This window comes from Ailuropoda melanoleuca, chromosome 4 (assembly GCF_002007445.2).
Source record: "Ailuropoda melanoleuca isolate Jingjing chromosome 4, ASM200744v2, whole genome shotgun sequence".
Taxonomy (NCBI): domain Eukaryota; kingdom Metazoa; phylum Chordata; class Mammalia; order Carnivora; family Ursidae; genus Ailuropoda; species Ailuropoda melanoleuca.
In genome coordinates this window covers 122,449,936-122,464,495 of record NC_048221.1, presented here as the reverse complement: position 1 = coordinate 122,464,495, position 14,560 = coordinate 122,449,936, and the positions used below count along the sequence as shown (strand labels likewise).

General features: G+C 42.9%; 1 protein-coding gene across 2 annotated transcripts in view; it reads left to right on the top strand.

Annotated features, from left to right (window-relative positions):
- BABAM2 (BRISC and BRCA1 A complex member 2) overlaps positions 1 to 14,560 on the top strand; it is a 404,421-nt gene that overhangs the window by 357,081 nt on the left and 32,780 nt on the right. The window contains exon 11 of one of the 2 annotated variants that reach the window (XM_034659717.1): positions 13,367 to 13,520. The exons of the other annotated variant lie outside the window; for it this stretch is intronic. Coding sequence (XP_034515608.1) covers positions 13,367 to 13,520 — 154 coding nt within the window. The remainder of the gene's footprint in view (positions 1 to 13,366; positions 13,521 to 14,560) is intronic. 2 annotated transcript variants of the gene reach the window in all.

Sequence of the window (14,560 nt, the reverse complement as noted above, 5' to 3'; positions counted from 1 at the left end):
GTAGGACAGGGAGAAAAGCAATTCCTGGAGGCAGAGGAAGCATATTGAATTACTTCAGGTGTGAATGATTAGTATGTGCAGTAGACCTAAAATGGCGGGCGTGGGAGGCTCAATACAGAGTGCATTCAGCTGTGTAGAGGAGGGTGCTGTTTTTTAAAAACATCTGTCCACACTCCTCTTTCTCCATGGTGGGAGCAGACATCGCCCCTGGCCCCGGCCAGTCTCCTCCTAACAGGACAGTGCCTGTAGGATGCGCTGTCACCAGTGAGCCTGTCCAGAGATGGAAACAGAAGGAAGAGTGTCAGGTGCCAGAATACTGGCAGAATGTTAGACCCGACCTGGATGTGAGCGAATGAGGAGCAAGCAGCGGTTTTATTTCAGACATGCAGTAGGATTCTTCCCCAGTCAATAGCAGAACATTCTAATGGCGCCAGAAGGGCCGGGTTCACATCTCAAGGCCTGGATCTGAGGTCCCGCGTTGTATGTAACTGTAGTTCTAAACAGACTGCTCTCTGTGTCTGAGTGTCCACGTTCTGACCTGTAAATGCAGTTAATATGCCCTGCTTGAAAAGTACATGTGAGATAGTATATGTGAAAGCATATTTAAGCCGTAAAACGTATGTCCCGGCATTCACCAGGCACCTGGCATTATCAGACTGAAGTGCAGGCGGGCAGTCAGGGAAGGATATGGAGATGTTGAAGTCATCAGATGGTATCGATAGCTGGGACTTTCTGGGACTTTCTAAAAGAGGAAAGCTGAGGGCCAAGCCTTCAGGGTTAACAAGTCCCTCAGTCGAGCTTTGGGAATGAGGGGCTGTTAAACAGATGGAGAAAAGACAGTAAACATTTTAAAAGGAAAGGAAGTGGCAGATCAATACAGTGTTATGGAAACCATGGGAGAAGAGCAGAAATGAGTAACAGTGTCAAATGCCATTAAAACCCCATAGATATGAACATAAAAGACTTTCCTAGTCAAAAGGAAGAAAACAAGAAAATTGAAATATCAAAAATAAAAAGTCTTAAAAGTCTGTGATCATTGTACCCTTGAGCATAACTTACAAGGTCTGAAAGACAAACACCTCCTCCTTTTCCTCCTCCGGATCTGTTGTGACTGTACACGCCAGCCCTCTGCTCCCTCTCCTGTATGCGTTCTTCGTCAACGGCCAGAGAACTTGCTTGCCCACAGCAGCCCCTGGCTGAGACGGCAGAGGAGCCGAATTGCCCCCGAGGAGAAACTCCTTCCAGAATGTCAGAAACAAGCAGTGAATATAATTGGTAGCACTTGCAGTAGAAAGAACATGGACTCCAGACCCAGGCGGGTGGGGAGTAGCCCGTCTTCTTCATGGCTGCAAGTAAGTCCTCGGGCTTGCCCCAGGGACAAGCCTGCTCCCTAGAGACAAAGGGGCAAGAGAGAATCATGTGGCAGAAAGTACCCAGCATGTCGTAGGTGTCTGATAAATGTTGATTTCCTTCCTGTTTCTTAGCATTAAAAAAAATATTTATTAGAATGAAGCACAAAACTAAAAACTACTACAAAAACAAAAAATTGCCTACACCTAAATGTTGTCTGTGGCAAGAGATGTTTCAGAGTTGGGGTATGAAGACCCCAGGGTCTTACTATAAAGGGAGCTGCAGCCACTTGGCTCCTGCTGGGAGATGCCCCTGGGTACAAGTGGCCAGTGTAGCTCCCTGGACGTGGGGTCAGGAGCCCTGGAGTCCCTGGGGCAGCTGCTCAGGCTGCTTACCCCCCATCCTGCAAGCTGTTCAGTTACCAAATACACAGATGATTTCCAAGGCCCCTTTCTGTACTGTTGTTTAATGAGCGTGTCCTCTGTTTGACAAGACATGGAGATTTTAAAGTAAATATCTCACCTATCTGCAGCTCAGCAATACCCTGTGAGCACACCTGTCAAAACACAGCTGAGAGGAACGGAGTTGGCTAAAGAGGGGTCACAAAGTCTGTGTATTTTACTCACAGGGAGCCCTCCAGGCCTGGCTCTCATCCCTTCTAACAAGCTGGCGCGCTAGTCCCAAGCCTCCAGCAGCTTAAGTGCCCATAGACGGTCCGTAGCGTACAGGTATACAGACCGAATAGCCGCAGCTGGAAGCGAGGTGGAGGGAACCAAGAGACTACAGACAGCAGGTGTCAGACGTCAGTATAAGGGGTGGCTTGCTCATGCCTGATGTCGTGACTGTGGGGCCCACTCTGAGAGTTAATATTTACAATTTTCACTTTGAGACATTTAGAAAGGGATATGAGGGAAGTAAATGTGAAGTCTCCTTCAGAAGGCTGTCTATCAAAATCAGTAAAAAAAGAGAACAGTTTTGGAGCTTCGAAGAATAAAGGCTCGGTTACTGAATGTGAATATGCCTTTCTCAGGTCACTCGGATCCAGCCTTTGGATCCAGCCTTGGCTTGAAAATGCTCTTACTCCGTCACGTTTGAATGTACAGGCCAGCTGCTCAGTTAGCTCAAGGGCTTGTGTCCACACAGGATCACCTTGGCTTACACAGATTTTCTTTCACTTGAGTTAGTAAGATAGGAGAATAGGACCATTTAAAGCATCGTTTTCGACAGCAGTCATACCTTCCTCTCAAACCACATTTCTGATGAGAATTGCTATCAAGAAAGAACATGAATTCCCATTCCCTACTGCACCCCCCACCCATCCTCACAGAAGAAATAATGACCAAGGAGCTGGCTCCAAAACGGTAACCGCTAAACAAAAACATGGAAATTCACAGACCAAACAGTAATCTTTAAATATATGAAGACTGATTATATTTCTGGTCTTTTTCTTTTTTCCAAAGAGCAAAACCGCTTACGAATAAATAGTTTAGCAAAAAAAGAAAAAAAGAAGCCTCTAACTTACAGGAAGCACCTATGCGAATGGAGAGATGCAGGATCCAAGCACAAAAGGAAACTGGCCACGTTTTCACCAGGCTTCCTCTGTCTTCAGCTGTTCTCTGGTCCGTGGTCAACTTTTGCTACAAAACCCCATTTGACCTTAGATTCTCCAGATTTTTTTTTTTATTTGAAGGAAGAAGATTGTAGAGTTCAAAGTGAAGAGTTCCAAAGGACTCCTGAATTTGCCTCAAATAGAAATATGGGCAGAACTAAGTTGGAAGCTTAATTCAAAGAATTTGGCTACTTTTAAACTATGGGTTATATTTTCTCGGCTGGAAGTCAGGTTGGAAAAATAAATTATATAGACTCAGGTTTGTTTGTTTGTTTTAATTGCTTCTGAGAGAAAGTGAGTAATCATAGGTCTCATTTATGGATATCTGCTATGTGCCAAGTAGTCTGTGTATATTCATTATATCATGTAAAGCACTCAACAGCCTTGCAAGGTAGGTATTATCCCATTTTAAAGATTAGAAAACCTAGACTCAGAGAGTTTAGTAAATTGCCTGGGGTCACCCACGTGGTAACCGGGAGAGCAGGAATCAAGCCCAGATTTGTCAAATTCCGAAGATCATATTCCTTCCAGTATACCGTCCTGTTCTTGATTCCGTTTAGGCTCCAGATACTATACCACATGCTTTATTTCCAACCCAGAGGTTAGAGGTTTTCTCGTTTGATGGATGAGGAGAGAGGCTCGGAGGGACCAGTTAATATGCCAAAGTTGTACAGCTCCTAAGTGGAGCCTACTTTGCCACGTACAGAGCACGTGCCTTCTTCACCTGAAAAAACATTCGAGTTCACCTAAATCAGCTGTTTCCTGTCCATCTCACCAGTGGGAACTGCACCTAGAGCCACCAAAGAATGCAGTGGCTCGTCTTCGACATTTCTAGGGAAGATACCCCATACCCCTGTCATTTTAACATCTCAGCACAGTATAAATCCGGAATGGAGAATGCTTGGAAAGTGCAACGCACAAATAAAAAATAGGCTAGTAGAGGTTTCTGTGGAGCAGAATGACATGGTGACCCGGGAGTCTAACCCCGTCTTATGAGGAAACAGAGTCGCTCTTGAGAGGCATGGTTTCCAAGCATTGCCAGATATTTGACTTAAACTATGTCCCATCCCAATCTTAAATCCAGTCCCAAATCTCAGGCCTTACTGTATGAATTGTCCACATAGGAAGTCAGAGTTATTTAAGAGAAAATGGAGGGCTCCCATAAATGGCCAACAGCCCATTATCGTCAGGCTTTTCCCTCAGAGCCTCCCATGACTATAAGGGACGCACAAGTAAGTCTTAAGAGATGTTTTATAAAGAGGAATCAATCCCCATACTGAGGAGTGCACAACTGCTCTCCTCTAATAATAAAGTGATTTTTGATTTGTGCATTCTCCTCTCCATTCTGGAGGATTTATACTGTGCTGTGGGTATTTAAGTTATAGGAAAACTTCTCCTCTGGAGTGAGTGGCATGGGCTACTTCCTCTAGGAATGTTCCAGACTAACACTGCTTATAGAAAAGTGTCCATATTCCTTTGCTTTGCACAGTTTGACATACTCTTCTCTGTTCTGGCTGTCCAATACGGTTCCCTCTGCCTGGATCGCCTCCCTTTCTCCCACCCCTCCCAGTCAGAATCCTGTTACACCTGCCTGTCAAAATCCCACTTGTTTTTCAAGGTTCTGTCCATCTAATAAGGCTTCTTTTTGTTTTTGTTTTTTAAATTTTTTAGAAAGAGAGAGGGAGAGAGAATCTTAAGCAGGCACCACCTCCAGTGCAGAGCCCGACGCAAGGCTCAGTCTCAACCCTGAGATCATGACCCGAGCTGAAATCCAGAATTGAACACTTAACCAACTGAGCCACCCAGGCACCCCAAGGCTTCCGGAAGCTTTTAAACAGATTCTCTTTCTACTCCATACCCCATGGTGGTTACTACCTCTGCTATAAGCCTCGCTGTTGTCTCCCTTCCCAAGGGCAGTGAGAGTCGAGTGCGTGCTGGCACTGTCGAGAGGACGACCCAGCTTTGGTCATGTGTCCTCCCTAGAGCCGGCTCATAGTCAATTCTCCAGGAATGCTTATCACATTGGATACTTGTGGCTGTTTTCTCTAGAATATAAAGCTCATAACTAGATCCTTTAATAAAACAAGATTAGTTTCAGACTTTTTTTTTTTTCTTCATAGGGCTTTGTTAGTCATCCTTTACTTTGGAGTAGTCATAATATTTGTAAATTTGTACCTGGCAGTGTGTTGCAGATTTGCAAGACTGGAATTGAAACTGACCAGTGTCAGTCCCTCTACTTTAACTATTTTGAATGTGTCCTTTTCCTTCTAATCATCTACATTTGGTACATTGTCCATGAATTTTTTTTTAATTAAAAGCTTATGGCTCTTTAAAGACTTTGCCTAGTTTTTAAGTGCCAACGCTTTTGCATTTGAATGTATTTTAACTTATTTAAGGATTCTTTTCATCACATTCTTCCCTAATTTAGCCAGATTTCTTTTTTAATCCTCCCAGGCCAGGAGTTTATTTATTGTGAGTAAGGTTTTTTTGGTTTTTTTTTTTTTTTGGTGACTAAGTTCTTTTAAAGATAGAAGTTAAAACAGTATTAAATGCTATTTATGGTGTTCTCTGTTGCTTGATTTCTTTCTGCATCTCATAAAAACATGTTTCCTTTTTTATATGTCTAGTGCAATCAACGTTCCCTCACTTTTATGATCTCTGCCAGTCAATCACTGGTTATATATCAACCAGCTACTGTGTGTCCAGCCCAGTGTTACACATGTGCAGGATATAAAATATCAAGTACACTGAATTGTTAGCAGTCCGGCCACAACTGGATTATGTGGCCGTGGAGGATGGAGAAATCACTGAGCAACAGAGCAGGCAAGGAAGGCTTCTTGTAAGAAAAGCAAGAGCCAGTTGAGAGATTGATCAAGGAGCCAGGCCTAAGGAAATGCTTTTCTGAATTGGATGTATATAGCGTAAGGTATTCCGCTGGAGACTATACCACGGTGTGTATTTACTCCATCTCATGTAGCTAGACACTTGAGATGTTTCCCTTTTTTGTTTTCACAAACAGTGCTATAGTAAACTTTCTCCTGTGTGTCTTCTTATGTACGTGTGATGGTATTTTAGGAGTGGAATTGGTGAGTTATGAAGTACGTACCTCTTCACTTTTATTGTACAAGAGGTTATAGAAATTTGCATTCTCATGAGTGAACGAGAATTCCCACTGCCTTGACAGCACTTGAGCGTTATTGGCTTTTAAAACTGTGGTCAATCTAATGGGTATGAAATGGGGTGGCCTTGTGGTTTTAATTTGCAGTTCCCTTACGTGCTCCTTTCCTCCAGTTCAGCAAGCATTTATGAAGAGTCTCTCTGGTGTCATGTACTCTTCGAAATAATAGAAATACTAAAATAACTAATCCCTGACCCTCACCCTTAGGAGCTCACAGTCTAAGTGATTCCAGCCTGGGGAAAGATATCAGAACCACTTAAGGTGCGTTTTCAAAAATCAGAGGTCTGAGGTAGGGCCCAAGCTATTGCCCTGTTGATTCCATGGTGATGCCGATGGTTACTTCCAGCTGCGAACCTCTGATCCCGTGGGAGGAGAAGCTCCTCTATTCAGTCTGGGCTCGTCTCTGTGGGCAGGGTGAGAGAGCCTCACTCTTCGCTGGCCGGCACTATGGCATCCCTTTTATCTTGAGGCTCTTCTTACAGTTTTATGTGAATGTCTCATTGGGTGTTGGGATGATTCATTTGTATCTATAAAGTACCTCAAAAGCAAATGCTAAACAAAATATAAGCAGAGACCAGATTTCCCGTAACTCCAGCTATCCGGGACAGCTGTAAACCTGGAAGGAAACAAACAGAAAAGAGAGGAGGAGGAGGAGACGCTCACTGAGCAGGGCTGGAGGAAGGCACCCCGGAGCTCACACCACCTCCCCTCCTATCCACGCAGCACCGGCTTCACGCCGCGTTCTGGTCTCGGGAGGGACAGTTGGTGACACCGACTCTTCAGAAGCTGAGACACATGTGGAATGAAGTAAACAAAGAAAAGAGAAGAGGGAAGAAAGAGAGATGACATTGAGAGTTGGCATTGATGAGAAGTGGTAAAACAAAAAGGAGCTGGCTGGAAAAAGGAAACAAAGTAGAGAAAGTTTGTCATCAGGGGGCAGACAGCATGTCACTCCCTAGTAAGCCCTGGGGACCTCAGTGTGCCACTCTGAGGGCACATCACCTCTTACCCATGCACAGTTTAAGAGGTCTGGCCCTTAGGTAGGAGGCATTGGGAAAGAGCAAGCTAAGTCTTCCTTAACACTGGAGGCCATCATGTAGAAATGATTTTTTTGCACATGTGTTCTGTCATCAAGAAAAGGCTAAGCTATTTCCAGTATACTGTATATGCTGAGATGTGAAGGTCTGTCCAGAGTTTAGAAAGTGCCACCAAATAGTTAAAACTTACATGCTATGAGTGTTTGTGCTATAGTTAGAAATTTCCCATACGTGGAACAGTGGATAAAGCCAGATTGAAAACCAAACAAACTAAGAAGAAAGAGGGGGAGGGGGAAGGGAATGCATATTTATTTATGACCTGCTCTGCTTTTGTCCAGTCTTGTCAGCAATGCTGAGAAAGGAATTATCCTCATTTTGTAGATGAGAACATCAGGATTCAGAGAGATGAAATATTTTGCCTATGGCCTCACCACTAATAAATGGTGGGGCTAGGAATTAAACCCATTTTTATCTGACTCCAAAGGCTGTGCTTTTTCCCACCATACCACACGATCTCCTCCCATATTAAGATGTTTAGAATTTACACCAGAATTCAAGGCTCAGGCTTTAGTTTGGTAACATTAAAACCCCACAGGTAACCTGTCTACGTGATCAAATCTCACAAAAGATAATGAAAATTTGAATGCCTGCTCAACAAAATCTGGTGATTAGTCTCCCCTGTCACTTAAATGTAAGACAGAGATGGTAAAAGGAGACACTATTTGATTTTTAATGCTTTGGGTCAGGATACTTCTGAATTGGAAAACTGTCCTTTTATATTTCTTGTAGGCGAGTGCTTTGGATGTGTGGTGTTTCACTTTCTCATGGTTAGAATCGTGTGTCTCAAAGGTTTTGCATGCAGTTAGTAAGATGGTGTCAGTAAGGGGTGGTCAGACTTTGCTGGGTGGTTGTGTGCCCACTGTGGGGGAAGCCTGGGAATGAGATGTGAGCAAACTGCTTTTAGGGAGAGTTGACCTCAGATGGAGTCATCGTTGGAGGGGCATTTACAGCAAGTCCACATGGGGTTAAAACTCTGCTAATGAGGCTTCGAGGAACCGGAGAGTCTACAGAGGACTGAAAATGGAAACACCACCGTAACCACACAAAGTGAAGGCATGAGTATCTTCCCTACTGACCCAGGAACACAGCAATATAGCATTTGGAAGGTTTAGAGAAATGAAATAACGGCTGACTTGTGAATAAGGATGAAAATATCCGATGATGTGACTCCCAGGGAAGCAATTATGGTTAACCCCTCATTTGTTTGGCATTTTCAAGTATTGAACTGTCCCACAGAACTGCATTTTCCTGACAACTCAAACTTTCCTATTTATGTGCCTTGAATGTTTTCAACCATGCTTGGTGGAAATACTTCTGAAATTGGTTATTCAGTTATCCTGCCTTATTGAACAGAAGCTGCAAGAAATAACATTTCTTTAGATGCCTTTGACTGCAACTCTGAGGAGCCCTGATTAAAAGAGATTGAAGTAGTTAGTACTCGCTGTGGTCTCACATAACAAGGAATCCAGAGCTGGGCATTCCAGGGCTGATGAATTCAATAGCTCAGTAATGTCAGGCTGACTTTCCCCTCATGGTCACAAGGTGGGTACACAGTTCCAAGCCTCAAGATCTCACATGACAAGACCCAGGCAAGAATGAAATGGGGGCTTCTCCTTATACTTGTCTTTACTCAGAGAGGAAAATATTTCTCAGAAGACCCCTAGCCAACTTCCCCTTGGGTCTCATTGGCAGGACTGAGTCACATTTCCATCCCTTGGTCTTATGGAAGGCTGAGAGAGTGAATACCCAGCACTTTTGCACTCTGAAGTGGGAGGAGGGCTCTCCCCGTAAAAAAGAAGGGTGGAAGGGCACCTGGGTGGCTCAGTTGGTTAAGTGTCCAACTCTGGATTTCGGCTCCAGTCATGATCTCAGGGTCACGAGATCAAGCCCTGCATTGAGCTCTGCACTGGGTGTGGGGCCTGCTTAAGATTTTCCCTCTCTCCCTCTCCCTCTGTCCCTTCTCCCTTCTCTCTGTTTAAAAAAAAAAAAAAAAAAAAGATGGAGAATGGATGGCTGTTGTTAGGGAACCAAGAGTGTCTGCCAGGTTACCAAGATTAGGAGTGAACATCACTTATGGTATGGTGATAGCTTGAGGGATGATTGGGCTTTTCATTCTATGCTCAACGGCCCCAGACTGGGATTATTTTTGATTTCCTAAGTCTACTTTTATGTAGTATTCTCTCTTTTTCCTCTGTGCCAGACTGCTAGTTATCATTACTTACTGTTCATGTACCTTGCCCCAATCTTGCCATAATTAGATTTTTTTTTTTTCTGGAAAGATCCTATGGTCAAACTTGTGAGAACTCTGCCTGAAATGCTCTGAGTGAGCATCCGACAGCTGTCCTGTGCATCCCCTATGTGATGTGGCTTTGCTTTCGGCTGCTCAGGGCCATTTTTCCATCTCGAGGTCTTTGAAGAAGTGACAGATTTCTAGAGAGTCTTAAGAATTTAGATACAATTCTAATAAAGTCATCTTATGGTGAAAGGATGAGCATTTGGGGACAGTTAAGCTTGTTTACTAGAGAAAGCAAACCTGCATCTGTCTGTCTGAATCCCAGCGTGGTGTAGAGAGAAGCAGCAAAGTATATTGGTCCATATCCGGCTCCCTGTCAAAGCTGCATGGCTGCCAGTTGCCTGGAGAACCAGCACGAGCTCTGGGACTGTGACCCACGGGACTCCACCCGGCAGCGACTGTCCAGCTCGGGGCAAGCTGGTGCAGAGCTCAGGATCCCTGCCCTCCGCCAGGGCAGCAGGGCCCCGTGAGCGAATCCTGTGCAATGCCCAGGTCGTGCAGAATCACAGGTGTTCGGCAAGGACTTGTTTCAACAAGATCTTGAAGAAAGTAATACTTTGGCAGTGGTTATTGAAATTATACCGAACAAGTGAGGACCATCCCTTCCGTGGATGGAGAGCTGACCAAAATTCAGTCTCTGTCTACAGGAAGAAGGAAATAGGAAGCAGTTGTCAAAATAGTACTGACGATGAGTAACTGAACCAAATGGAATGATTTTCCCCTGGGAATCAAACTGGAGCTGGTAGGTGGGCTGTGTTCGAAGGAATCCAATGGTTAAAATGTTCCGTTTTGATGTAGCTGATGCTATGAGGCCAAACGGCTTAGAACGCGGGGAGTACCTCAGAGCAAGTTAGCTGTTTGAAGGCCTGCGGTCATTTGTTTTACTTTGTGTCAGAAAATCATGAGTGAGGGGCGCCAGGCTGGCTCGCTCAGCAGAGCAAGCGGCTCTTGATCTCAGGGTTGGGTTGAGCCCCACGTTGGGTGTGGAGATTACTTAAAAATAAAACCTTAAAAAAAAAAATCACGAGTTAGCTTTATAGGCAAACGTTAAGTGGCAAAAACATTTGGGGATAAGGAAAACAAGCTTTGTGTGTGTGTGTATTTTAATTCTGACTAATTTGTACCATTCAAATCATTCTTACAAGAAAAATGCAAAGTATTTCTCATAAACATTCTAGTTATTAACTCTCTCTTACACAGAACATATTTGAAGAATCTGTCCTTTTATTGACTTCTGACAGAGAGATAGGATCCAGTTTAGTTAAGTTGAATAAGATATTTGTATTTTTTGAATTTTATTTTCTCATATGCAGATTACCAATTTTATTTCTCTAGTACTCTGACCATTCCTGCTTTGCTGATCCTCTGGCTCCTGTGTTCAGATTTTAATATTGGCTTCAACTCTACGTTTTTAGAAAAAGCTCCATGGAGAAATAATCACGCAATCAATGTTTTTCTGGGATCATGGTACATATCAGCATGTAGCTGGCTGGCAATTTTTTTTTCTTTTAATCAGAACAATTCACTTGCCTGGGTAAATAAATTTACATTCACATTTTGAATTGTTTCTGATCTGAATTGGGCATTTAGGGGGTCAAAGTGGATGGTTCAGAACTAGATGGGAAAATCATTTTTCAGCATGTCAAAATACCAGCAACTCATTTTCTACAAAACAAAATAACAGGAACAAAAAAATACCATGTATTCCAAAGCCCAGAAAAAGCTGGTAGCTTGACAGTCATGAACACTGTGGTATTCTCTGTATTCCTTCGATACTGAATGTGACTGTACTTACTTTAGAATTGAATTCTATTATTCAAAATGACTGCATTTTTGAAGGGAAGCTTACGTGTTAAATACTTTTCACCAGCGCTGTTAATGACCGCTCTGGGGGTTAACGTGAATCTTGTTTTATATTTGGAAACTTAACATGTAGTATAAACAGTTGAAGTCAAGTTAAACTGTATGCGAATGGGCATTTTTTCTTAAATTAGTGGAGGTGCAATGAGTAATCAGAAAAGATAGAAACTTAATTTTAGAAAGCAATATTTATTCAAAATGACTGAAGATGTTACAAATCATGCTTTGTAATGTAAAGGGACTCAAGAGGGTTTTCTGAATTGGATTATTTCTAATTTGAGTCAGTTTTTCATATTTTGTATTGTTCCTGCATGTTACTAAATCTCTGCTTTGGCACAAATAAGCATGTGCTGAAACTGCGTTGAGGCACGTGGAAAATGTGACTTACGAGTGGACATTCACAGTCTTGCTACTTTTTGGGGGTTGTGGTGATTCATATGCAGAAACCCCCTGCAGGACTGAGTCAGAGTCAGATAGGCTCTGTGGCCTAAGAGGTCCTGCCACTGGACAGTTTTTCTGTTTCTTGTTTTTTGGGTTTTTTAAAAGTTAGCTGCGAACCTGACTTTTCCTTCGTGAAATCATTTTGGACGGTTAGAGGGCCGAGCCCAAGTCAAATGTCACCCTATACTGGCATGGTGACACATACACAGCTAGCTAGTGTGTATTTTCATATATTTGCCTCATATAGCCAGAAAGATGAATCTTGTACATTCTTCACCGTAGAGACTTTAGCTTCCTAGACTGTAATGATAACACAGTGAATGTGTTGTGAGCGGGTTGTACCAGTATCATGAAGAGCAGAAGACAGTGGGGCCCAATAGAAGGAGCTCAGAATTTACACCATGGGTCTAGATTTGAGCCCTGCCTCCACCTAGCTAGGGCAGGGGCTAGTTAGTCAACCTCTTTGGAGTGTCAAGTTTGTTCGTCTGTTAAATGCATATGGTAAAAATAATGTCTGCTTCACGGAATTGTAAGTCTCAAATTAGAGAAAATATTTAAAAGTACTCTGTAAAGCTAGGAAATTCTGTACACACTTTTTTCTCATTATTGTATTTTCCTAAGTTAATGTGCCTGTTCTTTGCCCTGGAAGTGATAACACCCACACAAATAAACATTATATGCCTTGAGGAGTGTGCTGTTGAAACAGTCTGTGTTTATAATGTCCGTTTGCCTCAAACTAAAAAGAAGGAGTCATTTTATTTTTAAAAATTGAGTTAAAGGACCCCAAAATGAATAGCTACAAACCCATAATACTGGTTAGCGTTAAACATTGGAATCAGGTTACACTCTCACAGCAGACATAATACAGTGTTCAGATGAGCCCCTGTTGCATTCCATTAAGGAGCCCCCACTGGTTTAGGAACTATATGTGGTAACACATCTGGAGAAGCTTCAAACTGCTGAGTATCAGAATTCACTGCTTGATTGGAAGTGAAGTGATAACTTTATTTTTGCTGGTGGTCCAGTGGCTGTATCCTATAAAGTAGAAAGATTATCACCTGCTCTCTTGCTCCCCGTTCCTAATCCATTCCTTAAGGACAGCCTCCGTCCCACCCCCTCCATCAAATGCTAGATGAGGAAGGTACTGCCCAACCTTTGAAGACTTTATGATTTAATAGAGACTTAAAACAGATAATCAACTGACTTCTCTATGGAATCCTGGACAAGGTCATTGCTGTAGGAGGAGTTCACGTGGCTGGAAGTGCCTGGCTTCTGTGAGCACTTCATAGCGTTCGGTCAGCACCCACGCATCATGCCTCATATTGGTTAAACTTATTTATGTGTGATTTTCATTTCTGTGCCTAGATTGTAAACTACTTGAAGTCAAGGAAGGCACCTTGGTATTTCTTGTTCCCTCTCTCCATACCTTTTACCTAAGCCTCACACAGTTTTTGTGGTTCAGATAGAGTCTGTCCGCAGCATTCAGGTTTAGCCCATACATTTAAGCCCTAACTTGTGTCTTTTCTCTTGTCTTGCAGTCGACCTGCCCCTGTTTTTCCCTCGAGACCAGCCAACTCTCACATTCCAGTCCGTCTATCACTTTACCAACAGTGGACAGCTTTATTCCCAGGCCCAAAAAAATTATCCATACAGCCCCAGATGGGATGGAAATGAGATGGCCAAAAGAGCAAAGTAAGTGAAGCCACTGCTGTCTCCTACAAATAGGAACATTTTGTTTATCTAGGCCGGGGGTTGGCAAGCTGCTGCCTGCAGGCTAAATCCTATCCTGTGCCTGTTTTTGTAAATAAAGTTTTATTGAAACACAGCCACGCCCATTTCTTTACTTATTTTGTATGGCTGCTTTCATGCTACCGTGGCAGAGTGAGAAATTGCAACAGATCACACATGACCTGCAGAGCTAAAAATATTTGCTGTTTGGCCCTTTACAGAAAAAGTTTGCCAACCCCTTATCTAGACTCATCAGGTAGATTGTTGTGTTATTGCTGTTTTTAACAGGTTATAGGAGTTACCTGAAACCTACCAGTTTATTTAGATTAGAGAAAAAGTACTAGAGGAATTAGAGTTGTGGATAAATGGTGTTGATGATGAAAACATTGGCAGCTACTTCATATATATATATATATTTTTTTTTTTTTTAATGGAGAATTTCAGCTGACAGTAAACAAATAGAATTTCTGCTTAGTGGTCAATACATGGGTCCAGTACCAAGTTTTTCATGCGGAACTGTAATGTCTGCGAAGGGACAAACTGATTAATATACCTCATTGCATCTCTACAGCCATTGCCCAAAATAGGGCCTGTGTCTTCCTCGTCTGAATAAATGGCTACACAGATGGCTTGGAACTGTTAGAACCCGTATGGAAGTAGGCTGGGAATTTGATAGAGGTGGTAGTTTGCTAGAGTTTGGAGCTTAGTACTGCCCATGACCCTACCTGTGGAAGGCGTTCACAAGTCCTGTGGAATAGGTAAATTTACAAGTATGTTGGTGTTTTATGGGTAGGACTTTAGTGTCTGGAACACCAGTCTTCATGAACCATGGCCTCCTAGATTGAAGCAACAGTGGATCAAAATCATAGTTTCCCAAAATAAGTTATGGTTAGAGTAGCAGGTGGTCATTACTTTATCAGTCTGAACAGCCATACGGTCACGCCTGTGATCCCAGCTGAAGGATGACGAGATCCACAGAATCACAGATACGAAGGGTATTTATT